The following is a 26,476-nucleotide window of genomic DNA, read 5'->3' as shown; positions in this document are numbered from 1 at the left end:
CGGAACGTGGCAAGGGCCCGGGCATGCGACTAGTCGATGAGACGTGGTGCGTGTGCCACACTTAGCCCAAGGCTGTTATTGAGACAGTGACGAAACTTGTTTGGACTGGCCATGAAGCAGATGCGGCGGCGAGGAGACGACAACTTGTCATGCCAGTGTATGAGAGTGGTGTTTGTTTTCTTTTTCTTTTCTCTTCTTTGTGGCGACGTGATGTTCCTTGCCCAAGTAGAGGAGAGACGACCAGGCCCCCCCTTGGTTCGATGGACCTCCCGTCTAGTCCAGCCAAGGAAGGGCTCTAGCGCAACTTTATCAATACGAGGGGCCACCTGAAGAAGGGGAGAGAAGGTGGGTTGGTCTCCCTACAATTTCCTGCGCCTGAACGAACGTGCGCTTGCCCAGGGACGTGGCCGCTCGTGCCGACGTCGATGAGATGAAGGGCGCAGCCGGGAATTGAGGCCATCGGGCATTGTTGACGAGGCGGTGCAGCACGCAAACTTTGCAGGGCGCCGGGGCGGGAACGTGGTACCGTGGTCACTGGTGGCGGAGAGAGTCCAAAACGCAATCTTGATGCACATGTGACATGTGACAGGTGAGGAAACATGGAAGTTGCAAAGTTGAGCGTGGGAGCGTCGATGTTGACTGAGACTGAGATGCCAGCCCGCTTTGGTGGCTCCACACTCCGTATTGTCGGTACGTACGAAGGAGTCCGGTGGTGATGATGTTGGTCAAGCGAGACTGCGGAGCAGGCAAGAGCGACGCGAGGGCCAGGGCAAGGGCGACGCGGGATGTGACGCTGAAGACGACTGGCTGATGAGGGTTGTAGGCGCTCGAGCCCACGCAAACGGCGCAGACCAAGGGCCAGCGCGTTTCAGACGGCCAGATTGGGACCTGTCGGATGATGTACGCAACTTTACGAAGCATCACCGTCTACGGAGTAGGTACCCAGGCACATGCTAGTCCCAAAACGTGATAGGCGGCCAAACTTGACGGCGACGGGACACGTAAAGTACTGCCTCTGCCTCCTGCTTGAGTACATGTTGCCAACGTACTGGAATAACAACACTGCATACTCCGTACGGAGTATATAACATACATGTTCATTACCATAGTTCAAGTCAATTCGTTAACCTGCTACCAGGTACCTCTACCTCCATGCTTAGTGCCTAGTGCGCAAGTACTTAGTAGCCTAGTAGGTGTCGCCGTCACACCGTTTGTTTCCCAATCACCTCTTCTTTTGGTCAAAACGTTGAGTGACCCGGCCTAGTGCTATAAAAATACACTGCAATCGTTCCGCGCGGACTTCTGGATTTCTAGAGACTGCCGTCAATGGCCCGTCATGAGCTTGGGCTTCTAGAATAGATGAGACACCTCCGCCACTGATCTAACTCTCGGTCTTTTGTCTCTGTGGTCTCTCTGTCTTTGTCGCACTCAGCCTTGGTCCCCCCCCCTTTTTTTTTTCTCTTTTTTTTTATCAAGTTTTAAATAGAAATTATTCACTTTTAGACAAAGCAAATGTGCCTTCCCTCATCTTACAAGCGTGCGACGTTGTGCTGCGATGCTGCGCTGCGTCCATTGCATACTTGGTATGCGATCGGCGTAATTATTTGCCCTCAGTCGAGCTGCATCTTTAGGAGACTTGAATTTAATCCAACGAAAAAAAAAAACATAAAGGCCGGTCTTGGCCATGCATGTGCCCGTGCACGATTGAGTTGCTGAGGCAAGACGTGGATCGCCCTGTCCGTCCAAGGGAGTTTGGCAAGTTCGTCATTGCAACTTCACGGGCAAATATTCACACCAGACAACATACCATGATCATCCATCTCTTTCCTGTCTCAGAGCCCTATGCGGTCATCACGACTTACCAGTCGCTGGGCGAATGCGGGTTTGGCGCCAAACAAACCTCCTCCGCATCATGACGCATCCCGTTATTCGTCGTGTGGCGCCAACGCTGTGTGCCGTAACTTGCGAACGCCCAGTTGCAACCCGCTTCGGGTTATATCGAAAGCCAATCATGGCAGCCAGAGCCTGATCGCGCCATTCTTTCCACAAGGTGCAACATGGAGCGGTGACGGTGATGCTAGATCGAGCTGCACCCGCGGGTCCCAGCAGAGTACATGAGCACACAATGTTGCCGACTGTGCCATCGTGTGCTAAGAGCGAGCTGGATTCCTGATATTCGCATTTTACCTCTTTCAAATTTCGCAAGGGGCCAAGATTGCGCCGTCGTGTTCGGGCGGCCCTCTCCTTCACCATGGGCTACGGCGCCACCGACTCGGCCGAGCGGTCGCAGCCTCGCAGCGACGACGACGACGGCAGCATCGACTTCGGCGGTGACGATGCCGCCATTGTCCCCAAGGGTACCCTGGATCCTGTCTATGAAGTCAAAGCTCGGCTTCTGAATCGCGCTGTTCGTATCACCACGTGTCCTTGTTTTGTTCTGGCTCCTCCGTCTCTTTGCATCAGACTATAGACTCTAGAGAGTCGAGACAACAGTGACCAGACAACCTGGACTGCAGTTCACGACTCACCTCACCCTGCACTCACCGACCGAACAAGGTCCCTGCTAACATTCCGCGATGCACAACGAGAACAGATCCGTGATATTGGCATGGGGAGGTACCAATGGCAGCTTTTCATCGTCGTCGGCTTCGGCTGGGCAAGCGACAACCTGTGGCCCATCGTCACCTCGCTCATCCTCCCCGCCATTGCCAACGAGTTCAACGTGTCGCGGCCGCCGCTCTTCACTCTTGCGCAAAACATCGGTCTCCTTGCCGGGGCGATATTTTGGGGGTTTGGATGTGACATCTTCGGCCGCAAATGGGGTTTCAATCTTACTCTTGGCCTGACGGCGGTTTGGGGACTGACCGCGGCCAGCGCTCCCAATTTCGCTGCCGCCGGCGTTTTCGCTGCGCTGTGGTCGTTTGGTGTTGGTGGCAATCTGCCCGTTGACTCGGCCATCTTCTTGGAGTTCCTCCCCCAGTCACACCAGTATCTGCTCACCATCCTGTCATTGGACTGGGCGCTCGCCCAGGTAATTGCCAACCTGGTGGCCTGGCCGCTGCTTGGCAACATGACGTGCGACGAGAAGGAAAAGCCGTGTCTTCGCAGTCGCAACATGGGCTGGCGCTACTTTGTCATTTGCATGGGCGGGCTGACCCTGCTCATGTTCCTCGCCCGATTTGTACTCTTTACAATCCACGAATCGCCAAAGTATTTGATCGGCAAGGGACGGGACGATGAAGCCGTTCGTGTCATCAACGAGGTGGCTAAGCGAAACGGAAAAGCCGTCACTCTGACCATTGAAGACCTCAAGGCGTGCGAACCCGAAGGATATGTCGCCCGCACAGACGCGGCCGCGGCAGTCAAACGGCACCTGGAAAAGGTCGATGCCAAAAAGGTCAAGGTGCTTTTCGCCACGACGCGAATGGCTCTCAGCACCAGTGTCATGATGGCCATTTGGGCGCTGATTGGACTGGCGTATCCTCTGTACAACGCCTTCCTACCTTATATCCAGGCCAGCAAAGGCACGCAGTTTGACGACGGCAGCACGTACATCACCTATCGGAACAGTCTCATCATTTCCACCCTCGGTGTCCCCGGGGCGCTTATCGGGGGCGTGCTCGTGGAACTGCCCCGGGTCGGACGAAAGGGCACGCTCTCCGTCTTCACGGCGCTCACCGGCGTCTTTTTGTATTGCTCCACGACAGCGCTGAGCAGCACCTCTCTTCTCGGCTGGAACTGTGCGTTCAACTTTTGCAGCAACGTCATGTACGCGGTACTCTACGGATATACACCCGAAGTCTTCCCTACCCCCCAACGGGGAACCGGCAATGCTTTGACGGCCACGTGCAACCGAGTGTTTGGCATCATGGCGGTAAGTCGCATCCCAAACGGGTGGATATGGCAGCTTCTTCAAATCCGACACGTGAGGGCCCTTGCTGATTTCCTTCTCGGTAGCCCATCGTTGCCATGTTTGCCAATCTTCAGACCGCAGCCCCGGTGTACACAAGCGGCGCATTGTTTATCGCTGCAGGCGTGCTGGTCTTGCTATTGCCATTTGAGTCAAGAGGGAAAGCGGCGCTTTGAGGGGCAGGCATGTGAAGAATTACACCACCCTGGCATGGAGGCATTCGATGTAGGTTGTTGCTTTGATGTGTGCACGCGTAGCGGTTTGCCCTTTCTGTCGTTGGAAAGGGCTTGGTTGACCTGGGAGTGCATATTTTCAATACGGGATGTCTATTACGAATAGTTGAACACGCAGGAAACGGCATCATGCTATATAGGAATCATGACGAAGTCGAAGAACAGGCGTGGTGGCATTCATCTCTGCTTGCTGACAACGTTGCTCGCGAGCTCACATGCTTACCCGCTCCATTTGATCTCTTGCCTGACGCAGCGTTGTTCTCTGGATGAGGGGTGATTGTCTGTTGTCTCCTTTCTTTTTTCTTTTCTCTTGTATACAATCAAAAACCAAGCCAACGTGGACAAAGTCCAAACCTCCAGCCAAGTCACGCAAGCAATTGAATTGCCAACCACCTAGACTGTGCGACGACGATGCCGTCACTCAAGCGCGCATGGCAAATGCGCCCCATGAATGCAAAGCGACGTGCCCATTGGTCTGTACTGTCCTTCAGGAATGCCAGGCAGACACATGTTGTCCTCAAAATAGCGTGTAGATGGATGGCTTCTGGCGACTGTGCGGCGATCAGGACGGGGTTGGCCGGTCCAAATTCTCGGTTTTCTTTTCAATTGCCAGCTAGGTACCTAGGTACTCTGAAGTACTCGGCAACTCTGGTGCTGGAACATGGGAAGCGGGGCAAAGCAGATCCCCCGCCGTGTCCCATCCAAGTAGTGTGTACCCACGTGCCCAACCCAGGATTCATCGACCACTCGATGCCTCCCTCGTTCTCCATTCCTCATCCTCCTCGTACAGCCTTGGGCCGTCATGTCGGATCCTCCTCTCGACGCACCTTTTCGTACGGACACTTTTCCATTCTTCCGGTGTCCATCTCCGCCACAAGAACCCATTTCCTCAATGCCAGGTGGCGCGCCAAATCAGCAGTTCAAACATCACCTGAGGCCAACTGTCAGGGAGTTTTACCATCGTTTCAGCCCGCATCTCCATTTCGATACATCAGCATCTCAGTTGGTATTGCTCTAATCAATCTCCTCTGGCCCTCCAAGTTTTGACCAGCAGAGTCACCATGGCTCGGGACAAGAAGAAGCCACCCAGTGCGGATCCCCAAGAGACGCATTCCTCTGGCCGCGTCAACCGAGAGACCCGGGACGTCCCTGACCTGCGACTGCTTCACTTCAACGACGTCTACCATGTCGACCCCGCGAGTGCGGAGCCGGTCGGAGGGCTCGCACGTTTCATGACGCTGTGCCGGGAATATCAACAAGGGGAGCAATATGAGAGTCAGCCCAAGATCTTGACCTTGTTCTCCGGCGATGCTTTCAACCCTAGCCTGGAGAGCAGCGTGACAAAGGGTGAGCTTCCCTGAGTGGCCCGTTTGCAGCGTATCGCGCAAACACTTACTGTATTTCGCAAGGACGTCACATGGTTCCTGTTCTGAATGCCATTGGAGTCGATTGCGCATGCGTTGGTGTGAGTCGACACACCTCCACAAAAGATATGCAAAAGGTTTAACCGCAGGTCCACTTGTTAGAATCACGACTTTGACTTTGGCGTCAAGCAATTTGAATATCTCGTAGGAAAGTGCACATTCCCCTGGCTGATTGCCAACGTCCTGGACCCAGATCTTGGCGAGGACGTGCCCATTGGCAACGCCAAAAGAACTCACATGCTCACCACATCCAACGGCGTAAAAGTTGGCCTCGTTGGCCTAGGGGAGCGAGAGTGGCTGGCAACCATCAACAGTCTGCCGCCGCATATCGTTTACAAGTCTGCGTCCGCGACGGCGAGAGAACTGGTTCCCCAGATGAGACAACAAGGTGCCGAAATCGTCATCTGTCTAAGCCATATGCGGGAGCCAGACGATAAAAAACTCGCCGAACAAACGGACGGCCTCTTTGATATCATACTCGGTGGACACGACCATTACTACAGCCACAGCTTCATCAAAGGCACCCACGTGCTGCGGTCAGGCACGGATTTCAAGCAGCTGAGCTACATTGAGGCCCGGAGGAAACCGGACGGCTCGAAGCGGTGGGATTTCGATATTTGGCGGCGGGACGTCACCTCGGAGGTTCCCGAGCATGACGAGACGGCGAACCTTGTGAGCGAGTTGACGTCCAAGCTGCAAAACTCGCTTTCGCGACCAGTCGGGTGGACGGCCACGCCGTTGGACGCTCGCTTCAGCACTGTTCGGGTGAAGGAATCCAATGTGGGCAACTTTGTGTGCGACGTTATGCGCCGATACCACAATGCAGATTGCACAATCATGGCATCGGGCACCATCCGCGGCGATCAGGTGTATCCCCCAGGCGTGGTGCGCATCAAAGACGTCACGACGTGCTTCCCGTTTGAAGACCCGGTTGTGTGCCTGAAAGTCAAGGGTCAGGCCATCTGGGAGGCACTGGAGAACGGGGTGTCGACATATCCAGCGCTAGAGGGTCGGTTTCCCCAAGTGTCCAATATCGTGTTCGAATTCGATCCCAGCAGGGAACCTGGGAAGAGGCTGAACTTTTTGCAAATAGGCGGGAGGCCTTGCGACGCAGAAGCAGAATACGTCTTGGCCACAAGGGGATACATGGGGAGAGGAAAAGGTGAGCAGACATGCCTCGAGGCCCGCGCTCCGAAGCAGTCGTACTGACCGACATGTTGAACCAGACGGCTACAGCAGCCTCCTTGTCTCCTCCGAAGGCGGTGGTGCGCAGGAAATTGTCGACGAAGAAAACGGCATTCTCATATCCGCCATGCTTCGGCAGTACTTCATGGCCCTCAGGACCGTTGGCCAGTGGAAACGCATCTCGGACCACTGGGTCGGTGTAGCAGAGCGAGCCAACGTCCCGCTGTCTCCCTCTCGCGCACGCGACTCGGAAAGGATGCTGGGTCCTGGCGAGCCGCCCAAGTCAGATGACGAAACAACGAGTGCTACGTGGAGCGGCTTCTTACGCCGAAGAATCGGCCTGCACAAGGAACCATTGAACGAAGACGATGACGACCATTTCGACCCCCGTGCAAACGGCAAGAACGGCGGCGGTGACGATGGCGGTGATGAGGACCGGGACATGGACTTGGAAATTTTGCTGCTGAGGAAGTTTTGGGCGAGATGGGCAAAGAAGGCCGGCGTCAAGTCCGAGGTCTGCGAGCCACTCAAAGATTGCGACTGTGCCGTCGACTGGACGAGGGTTATTGCGCCGGTCCTGGAGGGTCGCATCAGGATGGTAGGAGGGGATTCATAGAGTCTTCTTTTTTTTCTACAACAAAGAAGAGAAGACATGCACCAGTCCACATACATGAGCGTCTCGCTTGAGCCGCTCCCGCTTATTCGCATATACATGTACAATGTGCGTCTACCCAGTCTACAATCCAGACCCAATGCTGACGCTGAAGCCAGCCAGCTTCCTCTGTACTTTTCGTCTTGCGGCCTCCCTCGCCGGCCTCGATGCGGTGCGGGAACCAACGTCTACCGCGAACATCGACCGCTCTTGCAAACCAAAGAACCAGCGCAGTCGTTGTCGTGGCGGCAAGAAGAACCTGGTCGTGTCAATCGTCAGCCTCAAGCATTCATCCACGGCCTGGGCGACATATCAACGTACCCTGGCAGTGCCCTTCCCAGCTGCACGGCGGCGTCGAACCGCCCGCGTCGCCGCATTTACCGGCATTGCAGACCAAGTTGTCTGAGCAGTCGTTTCCAGACTTGCACGGCGCGCCTGGGGGGGATGACGATCGGCATCAGCCATCAGTGCTCGGTTCTCAGGGGAGACGCGACCTCGGGGAAACAGGGAAACGGAAGCAGAAGCACCGCGGAAGAGCGAATAGTGCCATGCCATGCCGTCACTCGCAGACGCCAACTCACTCACCTCGGCAGTGTCCCTCCCACGAACAAGATCCCGTGGAGGGGGGAGGAGAGGAGGGGGATCCGCCGCCGCCGATTCTCTGAATCAGCCTGTCCCCCAGCGCGGTGATGCTGCTCTCGAACTCGTCGTAACTCTTGGCGTTCCACTTGGCGCCGCTCGCTCCGGGCACGGCGTCCTTGCCGGCAAAGGCAATGTACAAGACGTCGTTGCCGTCGTGGCCGGCGTTGCCGTTGACGCGCTGGCCAAAGCACGCGGTGGCCAGGGCGAGGGAGGCCTCGCCGACCATGGCCTCGGGGCCGTCGTCGCCGTTCTCGTCGCCCCAGACGCCGTAGATCTAGGGCGTGGGTTCGCAAATCAGACAAGCCTGTGGAGAGGTGGGGGAGCATACCAGCCTGTTGTTGCACACGACAGCCATGACGCTCAGCGGCTCGATGCCGTGCTTGCGGGGATCGAAGTTTGCGTAGCCCGGGCGGCTGCCGGCGTTGCCGAAGACGACGTACGGATGGACGTTGGCGTCCAGGTCGCGCTGGCCGGTGCCGTAGCCGCGGACGGTGTCGGCAAAGGACGTGACGGACTGCGCGTCGCCCGAGGAGCCGCAGCGGCCGTCGTCGGCCGGGCCGTGCTGCACGCCGTCGCAGTCAATGTCCATGTTTACCAGCTCGCCGTTCTGGCCCTGCAGGTAGACGATGTTGTAGTCGTCGAGGCGGTCGCCGCAGTAGCCGAATTCTGGAAGAAAGGGGGCGGATACACGTCAGCGGTTTGCTGGGCGGGAGGAGGATTCAACGACATGTACAGAGACGCCGCGAGGGCACGGGTCTCGCCCGCGCGGGGAGCGACCTACTTCCCGAGTCGCCGCTGATGCTGTGGAAGCCGCTGGCGAGCACGTTGCGGCATTGCCGCACGCCGCGCACGCTCTCGTAGAAGTTCTTGATGTCGGCGGGTATCTCGCGGCCCGCGGCTGCGGCGACGGCGGCCAGGGCGGAGAGCGAGACGGCAGCAGAGGATTTCATGGCCAGTTCTCCTCCTCTTCGGGTCGGAACTAGGAAGCGGTGCCTCGATATGGAGCGTTGGCCGACACCATCCACACCATCTGGGGGACATGGGGTTGGTTTATGTACAGGTCTTACCTCGTGCCCCGTTCCGCAAAGCGACAAAACATGATGCCATGGACGCAGAGACGCAGGCTGGACATCTCACCAAAATCGGAGCCGCCCGAGAGGCTTGGAGGCCGTCGCCACGCGAGATCCAACCAGGTCCGTCCATTCGCGGCGCCGCGTGACGGGCACAGAGTGACAATGGCCCTGAGTGGTGGGAAAATACTGTCGACAGAAGCGACACTCCCCTCCCGTCACCTCTAGCCGCCGTCGGCCTCGGGGGCGGCAGGACATGGACGTCATTGACCATCTATCGAATGGAGGAATGGAGGTGAGAATCTGTCACGAGCAAATGGCCTTCTTGTCAAGGCCTTTCCTGGCCGAGCCGATCTGGTCGCGTTTGGCTTTCTGGCGCGGCCCGGGGCAAGGGAATCCTGTCTCGGGCGGGCGTAGCGTCAAGGCCCGTCTCTGATGAAGGGACGGGTCCAACTCTGAAGGGGGGAAGTTCCACGTCGGCCCTGGGAAACTGGTACCTCGATGAGGACCTTTCGTGGAGATGTTCTCCCGGCAGTGCTGGACAAGCAAGCAGACGACTAACGAAAAGGAGATGGACAAGGGCCAAGTTCGACTTGTGAGCCTCCCGGATGACCACGAGTTGGGATCCAGAGACTAACTGCCGACTCTCCCCCAAAAGTCGCGAGTCCTTTACGGCCATGCGGCCTTTCCCCGTGCCAGTGCAGATATCCAAGTCGGTACTTGACGTATCAAGTCGGCCCGTCAAGTACCAACCCTATCAAACCGACACGGCTTGAATCTCGGCACCGAAACGAAACACACGGGGTCGAGCGTCATGGAGCGTCGCTCCCTCCGCCCGAGCAAGCAAGAAAGCAAGAAAGCAAAGCGCACAAGTCGATAACCCCCAAAGTAGACCACGCCGCTCAAGTACAGCAAAAGCGCCCCTTCAAACCTCACCCACGATGCATTCCTCTTCGCCAAAGCCCAGACCTGACCAGGCGCAAGGCCGGGCAAGACGCCGTACCGCACCGCAGCCAAGCAGGCCGCCGAGCCTCAAACCCTCGCTTCCCCATTCACCAGCCGTCGAGCCCATTTCGCTGCCTGTGATGGCAAGGAGGCATCCTGACCACCAACTCCAGCGCATCCCTACCACCCACTCCCGGCTCTTCGTCGACCCATGTGCCGTACCTGGGCGGAGCGGCACCGTCCCAACCAAAGGACTCGTCCCCGTTGTCGTTGTCGTTGTCGTCGCCGTCGCCGTCGCCGCCGTCCCGAACAGCCGAGTCATTGCCGGAAGATGGATCCTGCGCAGCCCGTTTCCTCTTGCAGTACTTCGTGGAGATTCTCGAAACGCACCCGGCCACGAGCCCGCCTACGCAAAAGATGATGCCGAGCGCCAAGAGGAGCACCACGAGCATCAAGAAGGCAAAGGAGATGGCTTCGGACGCGCTCTCCATCCGCAAGCCAAAGCCCCTCATTGCGCCGGGAGCGCTTTGCGGAATTTGCTAGGCTTTGCGTGTCCGTCTCCGTGGCGGCGTCGTGGTCGTGGTCGTGATCGTGATCGTGGTCGTGTCGAGGGTCAAGTGTCCAGGCTCGACGACAGATGATTTGTTTCTTCCTTGTGTACGTGTGTATGTGTGCGCGCGCAAAACGGCCAACACAGCATCTACAAGGAACCGCGACTGGGGACTGGGATATTTATACACTGGCCACTTCCAAACACAGGCGGCCGGGCCTTGTGCGGACAAGTCTCGTCCCGGCGCGGCGCGGCGCGGCGTGCGGACGAGCTGCGCGCGCGAAGCCCCTCCGATGCTAGCATTCACACCCACACGATGGCTGCGCCCAAGCTGCTGTCTAGGAGGAGGCGAGGCGTTTGTTCAAACCTCCTGGGGCCTTTCGTGAGAGCTTCTGCCGCGCTTCGTGTCGCTAGCATGGTGGCCTGGCGGTCTAGCCCGCCTCTACTGAGCGCGCTCGAACCATCATCTTGCCAAGTTGTCGAGTTGCCGCAAGGCCAAGGAAACACTTGTCAACCTTTTATTTCCTTCTTCCTCGTCAGCTTGGTGGCTGCACCTCCGTCAGGGGTGGCGACATCAACGGCGTCGCAAGAGGCCAGGCTTGTGTCTCACCTACCGGGATACGGAGCGTCAATGTCCTCGTCACACGCACAAGGAGACATCTGCTACTGCGTCGGGTCTGCGTTCGGGTACGTTGTCACACATATCCATTCGATGCCTCTAATCTCTGGCTTGCACCCAGTCTCTTGACGGCGTAACAAACATCTCCTCCCCTACGCCAAGCACTTGCATCGCATGCATCCAGAATCAGTATTCGGGTAAGAGACGTGTAGTCTTACATGCTCCTTCGAGGTATACAGGTCGGCGAGCCAAGTCAGCCAACTGGAAGACGTGAAAATAATCCTCAGCACGAAATCTCGAGAATCGTCTCATTCTCAACGACCTTCTCTTTCCATCCATCACGGGCAATCATGGCCATGGCCTTGCCGACCCTGGCAGGATCTATTGACGCCGCCACGCTCTGCCCTAGCCCGGGAACCAGCTTCTTCGACGATGGCGTCAACGCTGGCAGTGGACTATCTGGCATCATAAAATTGGCAGGTCGGAGAGTATATGCCTCAAACTTGTCATTGTTGGCGTTGACAACGTCCGCTATTCCTTTTTCCAAGTCGTTGGCCAGCTTTCGAGTGTCATTTGCAAACATCAAAGTTTTCTTGCTCCTCTCCGTATGCTTCGGGCTGCAGTAAACAAAACGGAACTTGACGCCTCCGGGTGTCTTGTCGGCGAGTTTCTCACACAGGATTTTCGCTGAAGAAACTGGTATATCGACGCCAACACTGCGCTCAACCGATTTATCCGTCTTCGCTCGCTCTTGACGGGCGCCAATTGCCCTGCAATGGGGCGTTAGCTGTTGGCTCTGTGGCAGATATGAAACATGCCACCAGAAACTGCCGGGCTCGGCGTCCACCGACCAACTTACCATATGCAAGCTTCTGCACCCTGCATTCTGCGGACCAAGTAGTCGGAATACTGAGTGAAGTCTTGATGCATTATGACGTCCGCCTTTGGATGACTTTCGATTTCTCCCGACAGCCCCCTCCTGGTCAGGATGACAACTTTGGTGATGCGCTCATCTTCGAGACACTTCTTGACAACTTCCTGGCCAGCGCGGCCGGTTGGACCGGTTACTATGACCTTCATAGAATAGTGTGACTAGGCTAGGACAACGGTTCGGTGCCTTGGGGTCGCGTGAGTCGGGCAATATGTGTAGATGGCCGCCAACGTGATTCATCGAACAGCAGACCGGGTACCGCGAAAAGGATGTAATTACAGGCAGCCAACCAACAGGCCGCGGCGTATGGCGAAGAGGATCTCTCACTGAATTATCTGTGCAAGGGGGATTCTTAGTGTCTGGACCGTGAAGGGGCATTGAGGATGAAGGCTGGAAAGGGCCTGGACAGTTCAAAACTGGCATGGGGGCAACGGCTCTATTCCAGAAGCGGAGACGGAGCTCGAGATGGTTCAAGACTTGAGAGTTTTTACCACGGTGCTTCATCAGTGCAGCCTTGAATCGAACCGTGGCTCGACCGAGTGCGTGCGTGTACTGTAGTCTATAGCTGAAGCCACGCATGGGTTCTGGCACTTCTGGGTGAGACTCGACATGAGCCGCAGCCCGAGAGCCAAGAATCTTGGCTCGTCTGCGAGCGACTGCCGAATCCCGGTCAAACATGTCAAATTGCGAGTCACCCCCCACGTACCTGTGAAGCTGTTGTCTCTTTCTGTTGCTTCCAGCCAAGCGTACAACCCAAACCCCCCCAAAATGAAAGTGGCCGGATGAGCCAGAGCCGACGCGGATGCAGTACGCGGGCGTAAATGCCAGGTGTCAAACACCCAAAGCACAGTTGGCTACAGCAGCAGCACGACTCGAGGCCGCAATCAAACGCCTACCAGATATGGGGTCCTCAATGCCGAGAGTGAGCGAGGCGCAGCGAGGAGGGAGTGGCTCGGCGCTGACGTCGACACATGCAGAGCGTAGCCCGAGCCCGAGCCCGAGCAGCCAAGAGTCTCGTCACTCTGGTTCTGGTGCCCGGAGTCTGGCAAGGCAGGATGCAGCCCACACTGCGGCTGGGAGATGTTGCAACTCGGGAGGGAGTCGGGACTGGCCCAGCACACTCGACGGACGGGGTCCGCGGCGGAAATAACAATGATCTGTGCTTCTTGTACCCGGCCACACAACAATCGATCGACTCGACGACGCTTGTGACGACCAGGCAAGAGGTCAGTAGATCAGGACAGTGTGCGGGATGGCAGAGGTTGGCGCGGCCTCGTTGCACAAAGTGAGTGAGGACGAGCACCAAGAGTCAAGACGGGCGGCGCGTGTCGAAGAATGACGGGCAAGGCAGGCTGTCTGTCGCCTCGGATTCCCTGGGCATCCGAGGTCCCGGCAACTCTGGAGTCGTACGTCGTACGTCGCACGCACGGCTGGACGTGACCGAGGAGTGAATAGCGAAGGCAAAGTACGCAGCAGGCAAGCCGACCTCCTCTGGCCAACATCGACTTGACCATGGGCAGCGTGCAGGCAAATCAAAGCTGTGACAGCCACTGGCGCGGCGGTGGGGAAGGAGCTCCCGCAGGCGTCAGACTCGAAGTTGCCAGGTTCGACGAGTTGGCTTTCCGCCGAGCCGACCAGACCAGACCAGACAAAGGGAGGAGACGGCAAAGCACTCGGATGCCTACTGCCTACTCACTCTACGGAGTACGGACATGGCCATCACGGCCCCCCGTGGGCTCTGCACTGCACCATCTGTCGCATCGCACAAAGGTCAATGTCTCACTTGCGACGCTTTACGCCGCCGTCACTCCGCTCCGTGCCTTGGTGGCCTGGCGGATTGACCGTCATGTGATTGATTGATGGAGCGTTCGACGTGCCGAGTCCCGACTATCCGAGTGACCGGTGGACTTTGCTGACCAGCATGCGGCCGACTCTGACGCCCGACCGCTCCAGTCTGTCTGTGTCAGCAAGATGATGCCGCTTCTAGAAACGCCGCCGTGATGTATCAGACGGCGCCGCCTCGCATCCGTCTGTGTCCACTGTCGGCCCTTTCAAATCAGCACAAGAGTGCCGAGTCGAACGCGGAGCCAACGGGGTTGACGGGAGGAGTGGGCGCGCGCCGAGGGCCGAAATTTAAAAATACCGTCAGGCACCGTGATGTGTCTGAAGTTTTGTACAACACGGGCCGGCGAATGGGATGCTTTGCCAGAGCCGATGGCTGAGCCATCATTCCCGTTTGTCTCGAGCTCTGCATTGCCGTGGACGAGAGCTGGACGAGTCGCCGTCTAGTGCATCCTTTGCCTTTGAGCCCGTCCTTGCGCGGCTCCGTCACGTCCTTGTCCAATGGGAAAAAGACAAAAAATAAGGAGCAATGCTGCAAAACCTCAAACCTGGGTCCTGTACTCCGTACCGGATGCCCGAAAACAAAGTCTAGTATTAACATTACTATGGAGAAAATGCCGCCATCATCCCGTCGAGCCACGCTGCCTCTCCAACCCCCGCTTCGGCCGATGTTGCTCTCTGTAGTCGTCATGAGTCGCAAATGTAGGCGTCAACGCTGTGCAAAAGATGGCTGTTACGGAGCCCAGCCCAGCACCGTCTGGTTGAACTTCTCCAGCTGCCCGACGTCCGTGGCCCAGGTGGTGAGAAGTCGCACCACGGCCCAATCCTCGCCGCACTTTTCCCAGACGTAGAATGAAAAGTCCTTTTGCAGCTCCTGCACGAGATCCGTCGGGAGGATGGCAAACACCTGGTTCGTCTCCGTCTCCGCGCGCAGCATGTAGCCGGCCCCGACAATGGTCCGCGACAGCTTCTCCGCCGCGCCGTTTGCCCGTCGAGCGAGGTCGTAGTACAGGTCGCCTCGGAAGAGCTCGGCAAACTCGACGCCCATGATGCGGCTCTTGGCCAGGAGGGACCCGTGCTGCTTGATGTAAAAGTCGAAATCCTCCGCGAGCCCGGGGTGCTTCACAATCACAGCCTCGCCGAGCAACGCGCCGTTCTTGGTGCCCCCGATCCAGAAGATGTCGGTCAGCTCGAGAATGTCGGCAAGTGTCATGTCGTTCTTTGTCGAGGTGAGGGCGGCGCCGACGCGGGCACCGTCCATGAACAGCAAGAGTCCCTTCAACTCGCAGAGCGCCTTGATGGCCGTCAGTTCTTCCTTGGAGTAGACGGTGCCCACCTCGGTGGCGTTGGAGATGTACACCAGCCGAGGCTTGGCCATGTGCGGGAAGTGCCAATTGTCGTCCAGCGCCTTGGTGATGGTCTCGGGCGTCAACTTGCCATTCGTCGGGGGCACGTTGATGATCTTGTGGCCGCTCGCCTCGACGGCGCCAGTCTCCCTCGTGACAATGTGACCGGAGCTGGCGGCGATTACCGCCTCGTGCGGTCGAAGGCACGCAGCAATGGAGATGGCATTGGCCGACGTACCGCTGGGGACGAAGAAGACTCCAACATCGTCGCGGCCTAGGTGGGCACGAATATTTCTCTTGGCCTCGGCCGAGTATCTGTCATTACCGTATCCGGTTTCCTGAGTGTGGTTGCTAGTAATGAGTGCCTCCAGGAGCCGTGGGTGAGCGCCTTCGCTGTAGTCGTCCAGGAAGCTATACTTCGCCTTGGCGGCGTAGCTTGTGTCGGGCATTGTTTTTTTTTTGTCCCGTTCTTTTTCGTACAAAGCGATGAGTGGCAATGTTGGGGTATGGATAACGAGATCTTTTCCCTGTTTTCCCCTTTCTTGGCCTGATTTCTTCAACCTAGCACCGCAACGCACGATAATCTATCAAACAGCCTGGGGCCCCGGCCGTCGCTCGGGGGTCGTCGTGCTTGAGTGTGTGTCGTCTACAATGAGACTCCCGCGTAAAGACAGTGACGACGAAATCAACCTTGCAAGATGTCGAGAGCCCAGGAACGAAACATGGCCACAAGACACGGCGTCTCAAAAGAGCCTGTCAGGCCTCAAAACTATGCGACAAGCAGTGGCGGGGGCTCGTAACCACCTCCCTCCCTTGCACAGGGCCCGTCGGATGCCGATACATGCCGGTGATATAATTCTGACGAATGGTCGCCAACAGTCTTTGTAGGGGCAAAAAGTGGGTTTGACGTTGGGCTTCTCCCTGTGGCGGACCATTTCCATCATTTCTTAGTCAAAGTTTCCTCTTTGTAGTCCGTAGCGCAGATACTAAAAAGCTCAAAAGACAATTGAGCGCCAATTACACCAGCTCCTCCAACTCATCCCGGTCCATCCGCGTCGACATCGGGGTGCGTGATCGGAGACGGCTGCGACGCCCAAGTGAGCCTCCTCGAACGTGGCCAAATCCGAGCAAGAAGGCACTCACGATGATCGTGAGATAAGAATAGAAAACCTTACCCTTCCCGAGGGCCACCTGCATCATGGTTGACACAATGTCTCACAAGCGAGCCTTTGCGGGGATCCTGGGCCGCCATGCGCAAACATGCAATTGCCGCCGATGTCGGTGGGGCTCCCAGTCGATGGCTCGTAGTGTTTTGCCGTCTCGTGCTTGCTTTCGGGATTGGTTGTGTTGGAACCTTTGGAAAAACCCTTTGCGACCTTCCCAAGGCGGAGCGCTCACTCATAAGCTGAGATCAACCAGACGCTCTCCACGAAGTCGTTCGCCAAGCCGTGTAACAAAAACCCATGCCGCTCGGGCGAGCTCGTCGGACACAGAACCGACCTTGACAATCTTTAAGCGGGATTGTGCAAGCATGAACCCGCCGCATGAAATCTGCACAACCCGTACACTGGGATGAAACATGTTGAGCGCCAGGTGATGGTCCAGATAACGGGCGAGTGCCTCGGTGAATGGATGCTCATCTGGTTCCTGGCCCGTACGCCAGCCCCAACCGTCATCTGCATTTCCACCTGCCAGCCGTCGACGCTCCCTGGCGTCGTTCTCCCAAGGGCCCGAGCTGCTGCTTCTGAATAGTTCATCCGAGTACTCGCCGCGGCGAAAGAAGCGACGTAGATCCTGCGGCGCGATGGTAACGTCCATGCCGCGAAGGCCAGGATCCGTCGACATGCCGTCGTTGTCTTTTTTGGCCATCGGCGCATTGAATGCTAGCGAAATGGTAAAGTCTGGGCCCTTCCCCGGCAACCCTGCCGTCTTGATCCAGTCTTCCCAGACTGCGACAAGCGTCCGTGTTCCCAGGTTTAATTTGCTTACTCGGCAGTCAAATGTAGTTGATATCCAATCGCCAATCACGCCTTTAAGCGCTTGTGGCATCCTTAATAGGAGTAGTGGTAGATGTATGAATTGATCCTGGTTGATTCTCGAATCGGGAGCGTTGCCATCAGGCTGCATGGTGAAGCCATGCGTTGCTGATTTTCTGTCCTTCACGGTGCTTGGGTGTCCTGGCAGTAGCAGCGCGACGTAAGCCGCATTCTCGTGTCGTATTTCAATCCAGAGGCCCCTTTTGTGTGTCTCCTGTAGTCGGTTCCACTGACGCATCACGGTATCGGTGAGTCCAGAGCCTCCGTCTTGTTCCGTGAAGAAGAGGTCACGATCCAGTAATCTTTGGGCGTGAAACCAGCGAATATTGACCGACCTGAGCGAACCAACTTGCCCAGCTGGCGTATCTGTCGACTCGAGACCAATTTGAATGCCGCGTACAACGTCCCCTGCTAGAGTGTCCCGAAGGCGATGAGCCAGCTGCTCTAGTCGTGATGACGTTAGCTCCTGTCGTCCCACGTACAATGGAGAGACGCGGTGCGTGGAGAAGGTGGTGTTGAAGAATGGCGGCAAGACTTCTTCCGGAGTCTCACTGTCGTCGTCTGCCGGATCATTTCGAGGTCGTCCAGATCTGGGCGGCATCGCGTCTTAAAATTCTCACGACGCGAAGGCCTGATGTCGCGTGAGGTTCACGCGTCGCACTATTCTCTTCCTACGATTGAGCCGCGGAGAAAGAAGGGCATACAGCAGACAAGAAAACAACTTTTCATGTAAAAATCCCTTGAAGAGGAAGAAAAGAATCTTTACATGCGAACTTTGCCGTCGGGCGAGTTGAAGTCGACTTCCTGGCGTTCTTCAAGGGTGCAATGAATTTTGCTGACTAAGATTTTGCTTCACATGCGCGACCAAGCGGATTAAAAGTTTGGTAGGGGTATTAAAATGCTTTTGTCACAAAAGTTGCGGGTTTCTATTTACATTGGAAATAAAAAACCCTTTCTTGTATTACACTACTGTCAACAGCTGACTTTAGTAGGATGCCAGCTCGCGACAAATTCGATTCTCCAACGAAACTACAACAAGCTTGGCAGCGCTCATGACTGCGTGCCTGCAGCACAGTAGAAGTCGCAAACCAATATAATTCGTTTGATTCTGGATTCCTCGTCATATTCTGCTATCAAAATTTTCCCCGTAACCCGCTGAATCAAATGCTGCAAAACGCCAGTGAACCGGGACTGTCCCGATTCTATGCTCCCACGCTGAATCCAAAAGAACCGTCAAATACATCAAGCTTCCTCACGTCGTTACCTCCTCGGAGAGCCAGCAAAATATCCATGGAAGGGACCTTGTCAGCCGGATAGAAGAGTAGCAGGTTATCCATGTCTTCTATAGTGAGGTTGCACATTTCATCCCACTTATAGGTATCGCTGACCTTGGACATCCTGTAATATTATCAGAATCCATTTTTTTCGAGCCTGAGGAGAAGTTGGCCAAAGGCTTTGAAAACATGGAGACTCACCATCGCATTCTCTTTGGACCGTCTTCAGCATTTGGTGCAACCTTGCGCAGCTTTGTCCGTAGCAGACCAATTGATTCGATGGCATTACCTGCGTTCCTCGGCAACTTGCCAGCGATGAAACGCCGAATGGAAGCAGCCAGTCTGGGGCCTTTGCCATTGGTGCTCACCATGATCTGAAGCGGACCGTCGCGGTGTACGCTGCCAAAGTAGAAGTCGCATTCAGGGGGCACGTCGGCAATGTTGGCAGGGATCTTTTTCTCTTTGCACAGCTTCCATATAACGGTGGAGGCAATAGGATCGTCAACGGCCACAAGGACCATTTCAGCACCATCCAGATCTGAAGGCTCGAATACTCGATCGACGTGTGTAACCTGCTTCTGGGCAACGCGGAAAGCTACCTCGGCATTGAGGCCCGAGGCAGGACAGACCACGGCAACGCTGGCGTCGGCATTGAGACAGTTGAGGATTCGGCCGGCAGCTACCTGATTTGGAGTTCTATAGTTAGCAGCCGAGCGTTGAGATAACATCTGCCTGGCGTCGAATGGTGGTTGCATAGGATGTGACAGCCTCATAGCATGGAGATTCTGTGGCATACCTCGCCGCCGCCAACAACAAGCACCTTTTTGTCCTTGATCTGCCAGGCCAACATGAGACTACCCCCTGGCTGCACTTCTGGAAATTTCCTAGCCATGGCGACTGAGGAAGGCGAGTTGGAGAAGGTGGCGGTGAATACAAACAAGAAAGAGGACAAGCTTCAACGTTGGGTCGGGATGCCCATGTTCGTCCTGGTGGAAGCGCTAATCCTGTCAGGGCAAGTAACTGTAGTGGTGTTTCCTGCCTACTTCAAATAAGTACGTACTTATTAGGTACCCACTTAAGTATTTGAGTAGTACTTATTTGTAGGTGGTGGGCAACTTCCTACGTAACTACTTCTTTCTTGAAACAAAGTAAGTACCTGATATCTGCTCAAGTACTTAACAGGTAAGTACCTGAGTACGCTCTCCGCACTCCAGTCTCCGGTGTTGAAGCTGCTGGCGGCTGCGATCGCGACTGTTCACCGATGAGCTAGAATTCAAGATGCATTCTGTCTGCGCATTACGAGTTGACCCTCCACGGCCGCATTACGCCCAACCGGTTAGTTGCACCACGCAGAACATAGCAAATGAGCCTCGAGGACATCCAATTTCAACATAGAAAACATTGCACTGGCGAACGACGGCAGGCGGGCGCGTCCACTAATAACCCCAGACCCTCCACTAGCCACCTGAGTACCGGTGCTACGTGCGCGGGTACCGATACCTAGGTGCCTACCTACTCAGTACCTATCCGAGGCGCTTGGCAAGTCGTAGGTACATCAGGAGGCACCTACAGTGGAGTGTAGGCACCTAGGCACCCGTACTTGTGATTATTACGGAGTGAACTAGTCGACGAGTCTAGTTGCATCATCGCCGCACCCAGCTTCGTAATCTTGCTTCATCTTTCCACTGTTATCTTTCCAAACCCTAGCTTGGCTATAACTATTCCGTCTTCACCACGCAACGACCTTGAATGCACCCGCACGCATCAGAGCAGCTCGAGGCACGCAGCTCGACCTGCCTGGTCGTCTCGCTGTTTCGAGTTGCGTCGACCGTCGTCTCCTTTGAGCTTCGCTCAACTTCGACTTCAGTATCCAGCCGTCTGCCTCGCCGCAGTCATGTCTGGACGTAAAATTGGCGGTGGCCGCATTCTCGGTAGCGGCAAGGGCCTGGCACCTCCGACTCTTCCGTCGGCACCCAGATCCACGAGCCCGCTTCCACCCTCCGAGAGCACCGCGTCTATGGGCTCAGTATCAATGTCACCGCCGGCTAGTGGGAGCTTGCCTGAGCTCGGCCAAGATATCCGTGCTAGCATAAGCGTCGGATCTCAGGGCAAGGCCGATGCGGCTGACGCTACTGGTCTGGTTTGCCCTATATGTAATGAAGAAATGGTATGCATCACCCGTTGAGCATCGATTCTACAACGGCATCTCTAAGTCCGCACAATAGGTCACCTTACTCCAACTCAACCGACATATCGACGATAGCCATCAAGAACTACCAGAAGCAGCGCAGGATGAGGTCAAATCCTGGTTCGATAAGCAGGTCCTCAAAGCCAAGCGTTTCCAGCCACTATCTCTGATAAACCAGAAGCTACGCGGGCTGGAAGTTTTCGAGTCGAACGAATCACATCCTATTCCGGTACCTGTCCCAGGTGCTGCCGTAGGAAAGGCGCCATCTGAGGCACCTCTAGATCCCGATGACCTTATAACTCGAAAGCACTGGCAACGACCGACGAGCCATGACTTATGTACAGATCCTGCGTGTGGGAAAAGGCTTGGCGCTATGAATGGCAGTATTAACTGTAGACATTGCGGGCGGCTATTTTGCGAAGAGCACACCATGTATCAAATGAAGCTTAGTAGAAGCGCGAACCACGAACCCGTGCGGGGATACTGGGCAAGAGTATGTGAGACATGCTATAAATCCAGGGACGGGTACAACGACCACAACGGAGTGCTGGTCGATCACATGAATACTTTTGCTGAAATCAGAAGGAAGAAAGTGGAACGACAAAAACTCGAAGTTTCAAGGTTGGAGAAGCGGTTGTCAAAATTGACGAGGATATTGGCCAACCCGCCTGAGAAGCTGCCGTCGCAAAATGGATCATTGCTTTCCCCTGTATCGACGCTCACTGGACAGAAAAATACGAGAAAATTACTAGAGCAATCCGTCGTCACTTGGGAGGACGATGAAAAGGTATCGAAATGTCCGTTTTGTCAGCAAGAGTTTGGTTCGTGGACATTTAGACGACACCATTGTCGTATATGTGGGCGGGTTGTCTGCGCGGACAGCCAGACTGGGTGTTCCTCAGAAGTTGGCCTCAATGTTACTCCTGGTAAGAGCATGTTAACCACTTCCTTCGAGTTTGATTTGAGACAGTCCACTAACTGAGTTACAGTTCCGGCCAAACATGGAGCGGAAAAGCCGGAGGCAAATGGGGAGAGCAGCCTCGCACTCAATATACGCATGTGCCGTGAATGCAATCATACTATTTTCTCCGGTCGTGACTTCACAGAGTCGCTACTACACAAGCCTCCAGATCAAAAGGCATATGAGACCCTGCGGCAATTCGAACGAGGTATTCGCCAACTGCTTCCTTCATTCCACCGAGCTCTTCAAGCTTTGCAAACGCCAACGCTGCCCAACGGAGAGATGGACCTATCCGTACCTCCGCCAAGCCATGCACAAATCCAAGAAGCCAGCAAGATTCGGAAAAGGCTGATAGACAGTTTCGGCAAGTATGGTATGGCGGCAAAGAGATTACGAGACTTGAAAACAGACAGCCCGACGCAGCGAATGCTACAGCAGGCCGTGTACACGTACACGAACAGCTTCCTCCACACAAACATGTTGCCGCTCAAAAGCTTACCGCAGGTGTTGCGCCACCGCTCCACGCCGTCACAGTCTTCTCGTTTGCCCGCAACGCCGTCGCAGTCTACATCGAGCTTGCGACATTCGGAGCTTGCTTCAGACGCCGGATCCCAGGCGGCCAGTGAAGCCAGCACCGTTGTCAGCCAATTAGAGACGGAAGAGAAGGATCTCAAGGAGCGATTGGCCATACTGGAGGAACAAAAATACATGGTGGAGGAGATGATTCGTTCTGCTTCCGGAGCGCGACGATTTGAAGAAGTCGGCGCTTTGTCTCGAAATGTTGACGAGCTGGACCAGGAGATTCAGCAGCTCAAGACAAAAGTAGGGCATGTGGAGCAGAAATGGGAGGGCGTGTATCGCAATGGGGTGTCCTAGGGGGGTGGATTTTTCCAGCGTTTTATTTGTTTGGTTGGATGTTGACTTTGCACATCTCGAGCACGGCATGGCATGGCGTTCAGGAGCAAGGGGTTGTTGGTTGGGTTAGATGGGAGTCTGGGACAAGCGTGGGCCAGTTGTGTAGTTATGTATGTGTAGAATGGACAGCAGTCAAACCAGCTTGAGACGTAAGGTGTCGCACAGCAGCACAGGCCGTCGCCCGACAACGCTGTCAAGTCGGGGCCATTTCACTGGATGATGCGTTGCTTATAGTATATGAGCATCTCGGACAAATGTCAGATTCCAACCTACTTGCGAGGAAACGACATGGAACCCCACAGAATGTACTATAACAAGCATGACGATGCCAACCACAACGCCTATCCGCACGCTCGACAGCGCAATCTATACAGAAAGACTCCGTAGCCAAAAAGGGCAGGAAATAGTAAAAGACAGGATAAAAAAGAAAGGCCAGAAACAAGAAAAGGATACCCAGTCCAAAGGGCCGCAAAAAAAATACAACTCGTGCCCTAGCAGCGCCGGAAAATAGGAGGGTGTTGCAAGCATTTGAACCGACGGGATATCGTGACAAACGGGAGTCTGCAATAACTTCATCAAGGAGAACAGACGAGGCATTGACTAATGCACCACAGCTTCAGCGCCGCCCAGGAATCTGCGCACACGGCCAATGTCCAGCTCGTCGCGCTCGCTCTCGACGGCCTTGAGGAGGTTGTCCACCACGGCGTCGACGTCTCCCTCTTGGACACCCGTACAGAGGGCCACGACACGGCGGTACTTGACTTCGACGTCGCGGCTGCGGCCTTTGAGAGCGGACACCATTTTGCGGGTGACTTCGCGGCGGGCTTCCATGGCGCGGATGCGTGATCGCAGCATGGACGCCGTTGGGAGCATGCCCTCGCTGCCGAAGCCGGCGGTGTTGGCGGATTCCTCGGCTGCTTCGAGCATGGCTGACAACTCGGTCTCCCACGACGCCGAGGGGTTGGGCTGTGATGAGCGCTGTTGTTCGTTCATCAGGCGGAGCTGCTCGTCTTCACGAGCATGTGCGAGGTTGGACACCTTCTGTCGAGCAAGCTGCTGCTTCTTGACCGTGGACGTCAGATGTTCAAGATTGCGGCGCGCGTCACCGAGCTGGGTCGACGTGGTGCGCAGCGTCGCGTGCATGGCGTCCAATGAGACTTGCTTAGACTTCATTTCCTGCTGGAAAGCTGTTCCCGTCTCGCCGAGGAGGTGGGTAATGGCTACAGCATGTCAACTGACCTGCAGTACGGAAGCATAGACAGCGGCGGACGACGGGGAAACTTACACGCAATAATCTCATCACTGCTCTCTCGCGTCCTTTGGCTCGATCCGGCGGCGCCGTTCTTCTCCGCTGGCACTTCGTTGTTGGTCTTTTCCTCCGCGTTGTCACCGCCAATGCCGAAATCAAGAGGTCGCAGACCGACTCGATTGGCAACGTTGGGGTCGGCACCAACCTCCAGGAGCTGAGAGATGATGCTTCGGTTGCCAATTCTGGCCGCGATGTTCAAGGCCGTGTCACCTGAGCTGTCCTGGGCATTGACGATTTCACTCATAAAACGAGCAATTCCCATCTTGGGAATGGTAGACTGCGAGCTGCTGGGAACGTTTCCGTTGGCCTGGCTGCTTGGGACGCTACCCTGTCGAACAACCCATTCCAAAAGGCTCTCCAGATAATATCGACTAGCAGCGTTACGACCCTTGACGGCGCTGGTCACAGCAATGTGATGCAGCACTGTACGACCTTTGTGATCTCGAGACTCAATGGTGCCTCCCAGAACCTCCAAGAGGTCGGGGAACGAGCCCTGGTCCATGGAATTAGTAACCAGACAAGCCCTCATCAAGGCGGTTTCACCAGATGCATTGACCCGGCATGGAGATGCGCCGGCTGCGATCAGGGCACGAAGAAGTGGCATCCGAGCCAGTGTGGCCGCCCAGTGAAGTGCAGTGTGACTCTGGGGGTCGATGGGCATGTCAAGCTCGGCTGGACTGAGTGTTCGGAGTAAGTCGTGCTTTGAGGTGTCATTAGGCGATGAGTCCATGAATAAGCCCATCAAGGTGTTGCGCTTCATTTCCACATCGGGGGACATCTCATATGGCAATGGAGGCAAGGGCCCGTTGCCGTCACCGCCAGCAGCGACACCATCCTTGATTGCACTTTGAGCGTACATGAAAGACTCATTGGGTTCGGTGGGCGACCCTGGATAGGCGGTCGCATAGATGTCCATATTCTGGCCGTATCCGCCGAAGCTGTCGACTGGCGTCATTGTTAGCCGCTGGCGTTTGCGGGGAGGCTCATGCTCGGGCATGCCAGACATGGCGGCTGCTTGTTGCGTAGAGTATGCCGAATCTACTTGTGGAACATAGTCGGAGGTGTAGCTCTGTTGCGAGTTTCCAGGGAACTCATCGCCGTTCGGCATCGAGGGCTGCCGGCTGAAGCTGGGAGCTCGGGTAGGGCCGTTTCGACTTCTCGGCCCCGGAGAATCGAAGCGAGCCTTGCTGATGGCCGCAACAGCATGAGAGGCAGTACTAGAGATGTTTTTGAAAAAGGTACCAGACATGCCGTTTGGTCTGGCATCTACGCCCGAGTTGTACAAGCGCTTTCTCTGGGCCGCCATGGCCTGCTCCTTGGTGGGAGTGTTGAAATCGCCCCTGCCGGCAACACCGCCGTCCTGTCCCATGTCGTACGTCAGAAGGGGTCGCAGAAGTTCCTCTACGCCATACTGCCGGCACACCTCAACGCCTCGTTCAAACTTGATCCACGTGCCCTGGTATTTGCCATAGCCGCCTTGGACCTTTTCGTGCTCGCCTGTTTGTATCTCCTTTTCGAGAATCTTGGTTCGTTTGCCTTTGTCGACGCCGGCGACTTTGAGGATTTGGGTGGCGTTTAGCCAAGAATCATTACGTCTTCGCATGACGGCCACGTTATTCACCTCCATTTCGTATACGTCAACACCTGAATATGAAGCCTACCGTATGGCAATAGCAAAGAAGAGAACGAAATGTCAGCCACTAACAAGCCCCGTGGTGGCCAAAGTCTTGATTTTTGCGAAGACTCGGGGGACGTACAGAGTATATGGGTCCGTCTGCTCCATTGAAGCTTTGATGGAACGAGGCGCCATGCCTGGGTTGGGACTGTTGGCTCATGGTAAAAGACTGTTGAGAAGACTGCGATGTGGATGGCATAGTAGCAAGCTTTGCGCGTGATGCGAAAGAACGAATTAAGAAAGGCTGAATGGTCCAAGAGTTGGGAGATGGACAATCACGCGCAGTCAGCGTCGGAGGGAGACAGACTGGCCGCCAGAGCTGACGCTGACGTCTCGAGCATAGATGTGCGAAGACGGCCGGGAAAGCATGTGCGCGTGATGCCCGACAGCTCTACTCCGAGGGTCACAAAGAACCAAATGACAACAAGTTGAATTGCGGCGTCGTCGACGGCGAGGGTGTCGGGGTTGTACTTGTGAGTGCCGGCTGCAGGCGAAATGAATGGCGGAGAAGGGAGCGAGCGAGAAGTGAGTGGGTTCCAATGATGGATGATGGTTGCAGGGCAGCGCGGCGGTAGTTATGCGGGTGCACAAGTCCAGGTCCGAGTCGCCTTTGGAATGGTGGAGAGGAGGAGGGGAAGTTGGGAAGCGCAAAAATGCCATAAGGCGGCGTTTCTGCTAACCGAGACGGGCCAATTCGACTGAGGCCCGGCCGGATGGCAGGCAACCTTTGCCTTTGGATGGAGTACAGGTGCTTGCTTGCTTGCCCCTG

The 26,476-nt window shown here is 55.9% G+C and overlaps 10 protein-coding genes across 10 annotated transcripts; 3 read left to right on the top strand and 7 right to left on the bottom strand.

Moving 5' to 3' along the window:
• Positions 1 to 2,251: 2,251 nt before the first annotated feature.
• On the top strand, positions 2,252 to 4,086 carry MAM_03074 (membrane transporter; the record flags this gene model as incomplete). Its single annotated transcript, XM_040821873.1, has 3 exons — positions 2,252 to 2,407; positions 2,594 to 3,874; positions 3,958 to 4,086. The coding sequence occupies 3 exons, from the start codon at positions 2,252 to 2,254 to the stop codon at positions 4,084 to 4,086; spliced, it is 1,566 nt and encodes a 521-aa protein (XP_040680442.1).
• A 1,118-nt stretch (positions 4,087 to 5,204) lies between these two features.
• On the top strand, positions 5,205 to 7,810 carry MAM_03073 (5'-nucleotidase; the record flags this gene model as incomplete). Its single annotated transcript, XM_040821872.1, has 5 exons — positions 5,205 to 5,490; positions 5,553 to 5,608; positions 5,670 to 6,729; positions 6,794 to 7,350; positions 7,520 to 7,810. 5 exons carry the CDS (start codon positions 5,205 to 5,207, stop codon positions 7,808 to 7,810), a joined length of 2,250 nt encoding a protein of 749 aa, XP_040680441.1.
• Positions 7,811 to 7,981: 171 nt separating this feature from the next.
• On the bottom strand, positions 7,982 to 8,996 carry MAM_03072 (chitosanase; the record flags this gene model as incomplete). Its single annotated transcript, XM_040821871.1, has 3 exons — positions 7,982 to 8,320; positions 8,375 to 8,712; positions 8,828 to 8,996. 3 exons carry the CDS (start codon positions 8,994 to 8,996, stop codon positions 7,982 to 7,984), a joined length of 846 nt encoding a protein of 281 aa, XP_040680440.1.
• Positions 8,997 to 10,168: 1,172 nt separating this feature from the next.
• Positions 10,169 to 10,573, bottom strand: MAM_03071 (uncharacterized protein; the record flags this gene model as incomplete). Its single annotated transcript, XM_040821870.1, has 1 exon — positions 10,169 to 10,573. One exon carries the CDS (start codon positions 10,571 to 10,573, stop codon positions 10,169 to 10,171), a length of 405 nt encoding a protein of 134 aa, XP_040680439.1.
• Positions 10,574 to 11,513: 940 nt separating this feature from the next.
• MAM_03070 (NAD(P)-binding domain protein) lies at positions 11,514 to 12,310 on the bottom strand (the record flags this gene model as incomplete). The annotated part of the gene is made up of 2 exons (XM_040821869.1): positions 11,514 to 12,000; positions 12,090 to 12,310. 2 exons carry the CDS (start codon positions 12,308 to 12,310, stop codon positions 11,514 to 11,516), a joined length of 708 nt encoding a protein of 235 aa, XP_040680438.1.
• A 2,426-nt stretch (positions 12,311 to 14,736) lies between these two features.
• On the bottom strand, positions 14,737 to 15,798 carry MAM_03069 (Pyridoxal phosphate-dependent transferase, major domain protein; the record flags this gene model as incomplete). The annotated part of the gene is made up of 1 exon (XM_040821868.1): positions 14,737 to 15,798. One exon carries the CDS (start codon positions 15,796 to 15,798, stop codon positions 14,737 to 14,739), a length of 1,062 nt encoding a protein of 353 aa, XP_040680437.1.
• A 949-nt stretch (positions 15,799 to 16,747) lies between these two features.
• On the bottom strand, positions 16,748 to 17,986 carry MAM_03068 (uncharacterized protein; the record flags this gene model as incomplete). The annotated part of the gene is made up of 1 exon (XM_040821867.1): positions 16,748 to 17,986. The coding sequence occupies one exon, from the start codon at positions 17,984 to 17,986 to the stop codon at positions 16,748 to 16,750; it is 1,239 nt and encodes a 412-aa protein (XP_040680436.1).
• Positions 17,987 to 18,587: 601 nt separating this feature from the next.
• MAM_03067 (NAD(P)-binding domain protein) lies at positions 18,588 to 19,551 on the bottom strand (the record flags this gene model as incomplete). The annotated part of the gene is made up of 3 exons (XM_040821866.1): positions 18,588 to 18,783; positions 18,861 to 19,342; positions 19,456 to 19,551. 3 exons carry the CDS (start codon positions 19,549 to 19,551, stop codon positions 18,588 to 18,590), a joined length of 774 nt encoding a protein of 257 aa, XP_040680435.1.
• Positions 19,552 to 20,553: 1,002 nt separating this feature from the next.
• On the top strand, positions 20,554 to 22,684 carry MAM_03066 (Zinc finger, FYVE/PHD-type; the record flags this gene model as incomplete). Its single annotated transcript, XM_040821865.1, has 4 exons — positions 20,554 to 20,826; positions 20,885 to 21,668; positions 21,750 to 21,773; positions 21,837 to 22,684. The coding sequence occupies 4 exons, from the start codon at positions 20,554 to 20,556 to the stop codon at positions 22,682 to 22,684; spliced, it is 1,929 nt and encodes a 642-aa protein (XP_040680434.1).
• A 639-nt stretch (positions 22,685 to 23,323) lies between these two features.
• MAM_03065 (Swi6 domain protein) lies at positions 23,324 to 25,659 on the bottom strand (the record flags this gene model as incomplete). Its single annotated transcript, XM_040821864.1, has 2 exons — positions 23,324 to 23,943; positions 24,009 to 25,659. 2 exons carry the CDS (start codon positions 25,657 to 25,659, stop codon positions 23,324 to 23,326), a joined length of 2,271 nt encoding a protein of 756 aa, XP_040680433.1.
• Between the last annotated feature and the right edge of the window lie 817 nt (positions 25,660 to 26,476).

This window comes from Metarhizium album, assembly GCF_000804445.1.
Source record: "Metarhizium album ARSEF 1941 chromosome Unknown scaffold_5, whole genome shotgun sequence".
NCBI lineage: Eukaryota > Fungi > Ascomycota > Sordariomycetes > Hypocreales > Clavicipitaceae > Metarhizium > Metarhizium album.
Note: the sequence above shows the minus strand (reverse complement) of the source record. Positions and strands in the feature narration are given on the sequence as shown.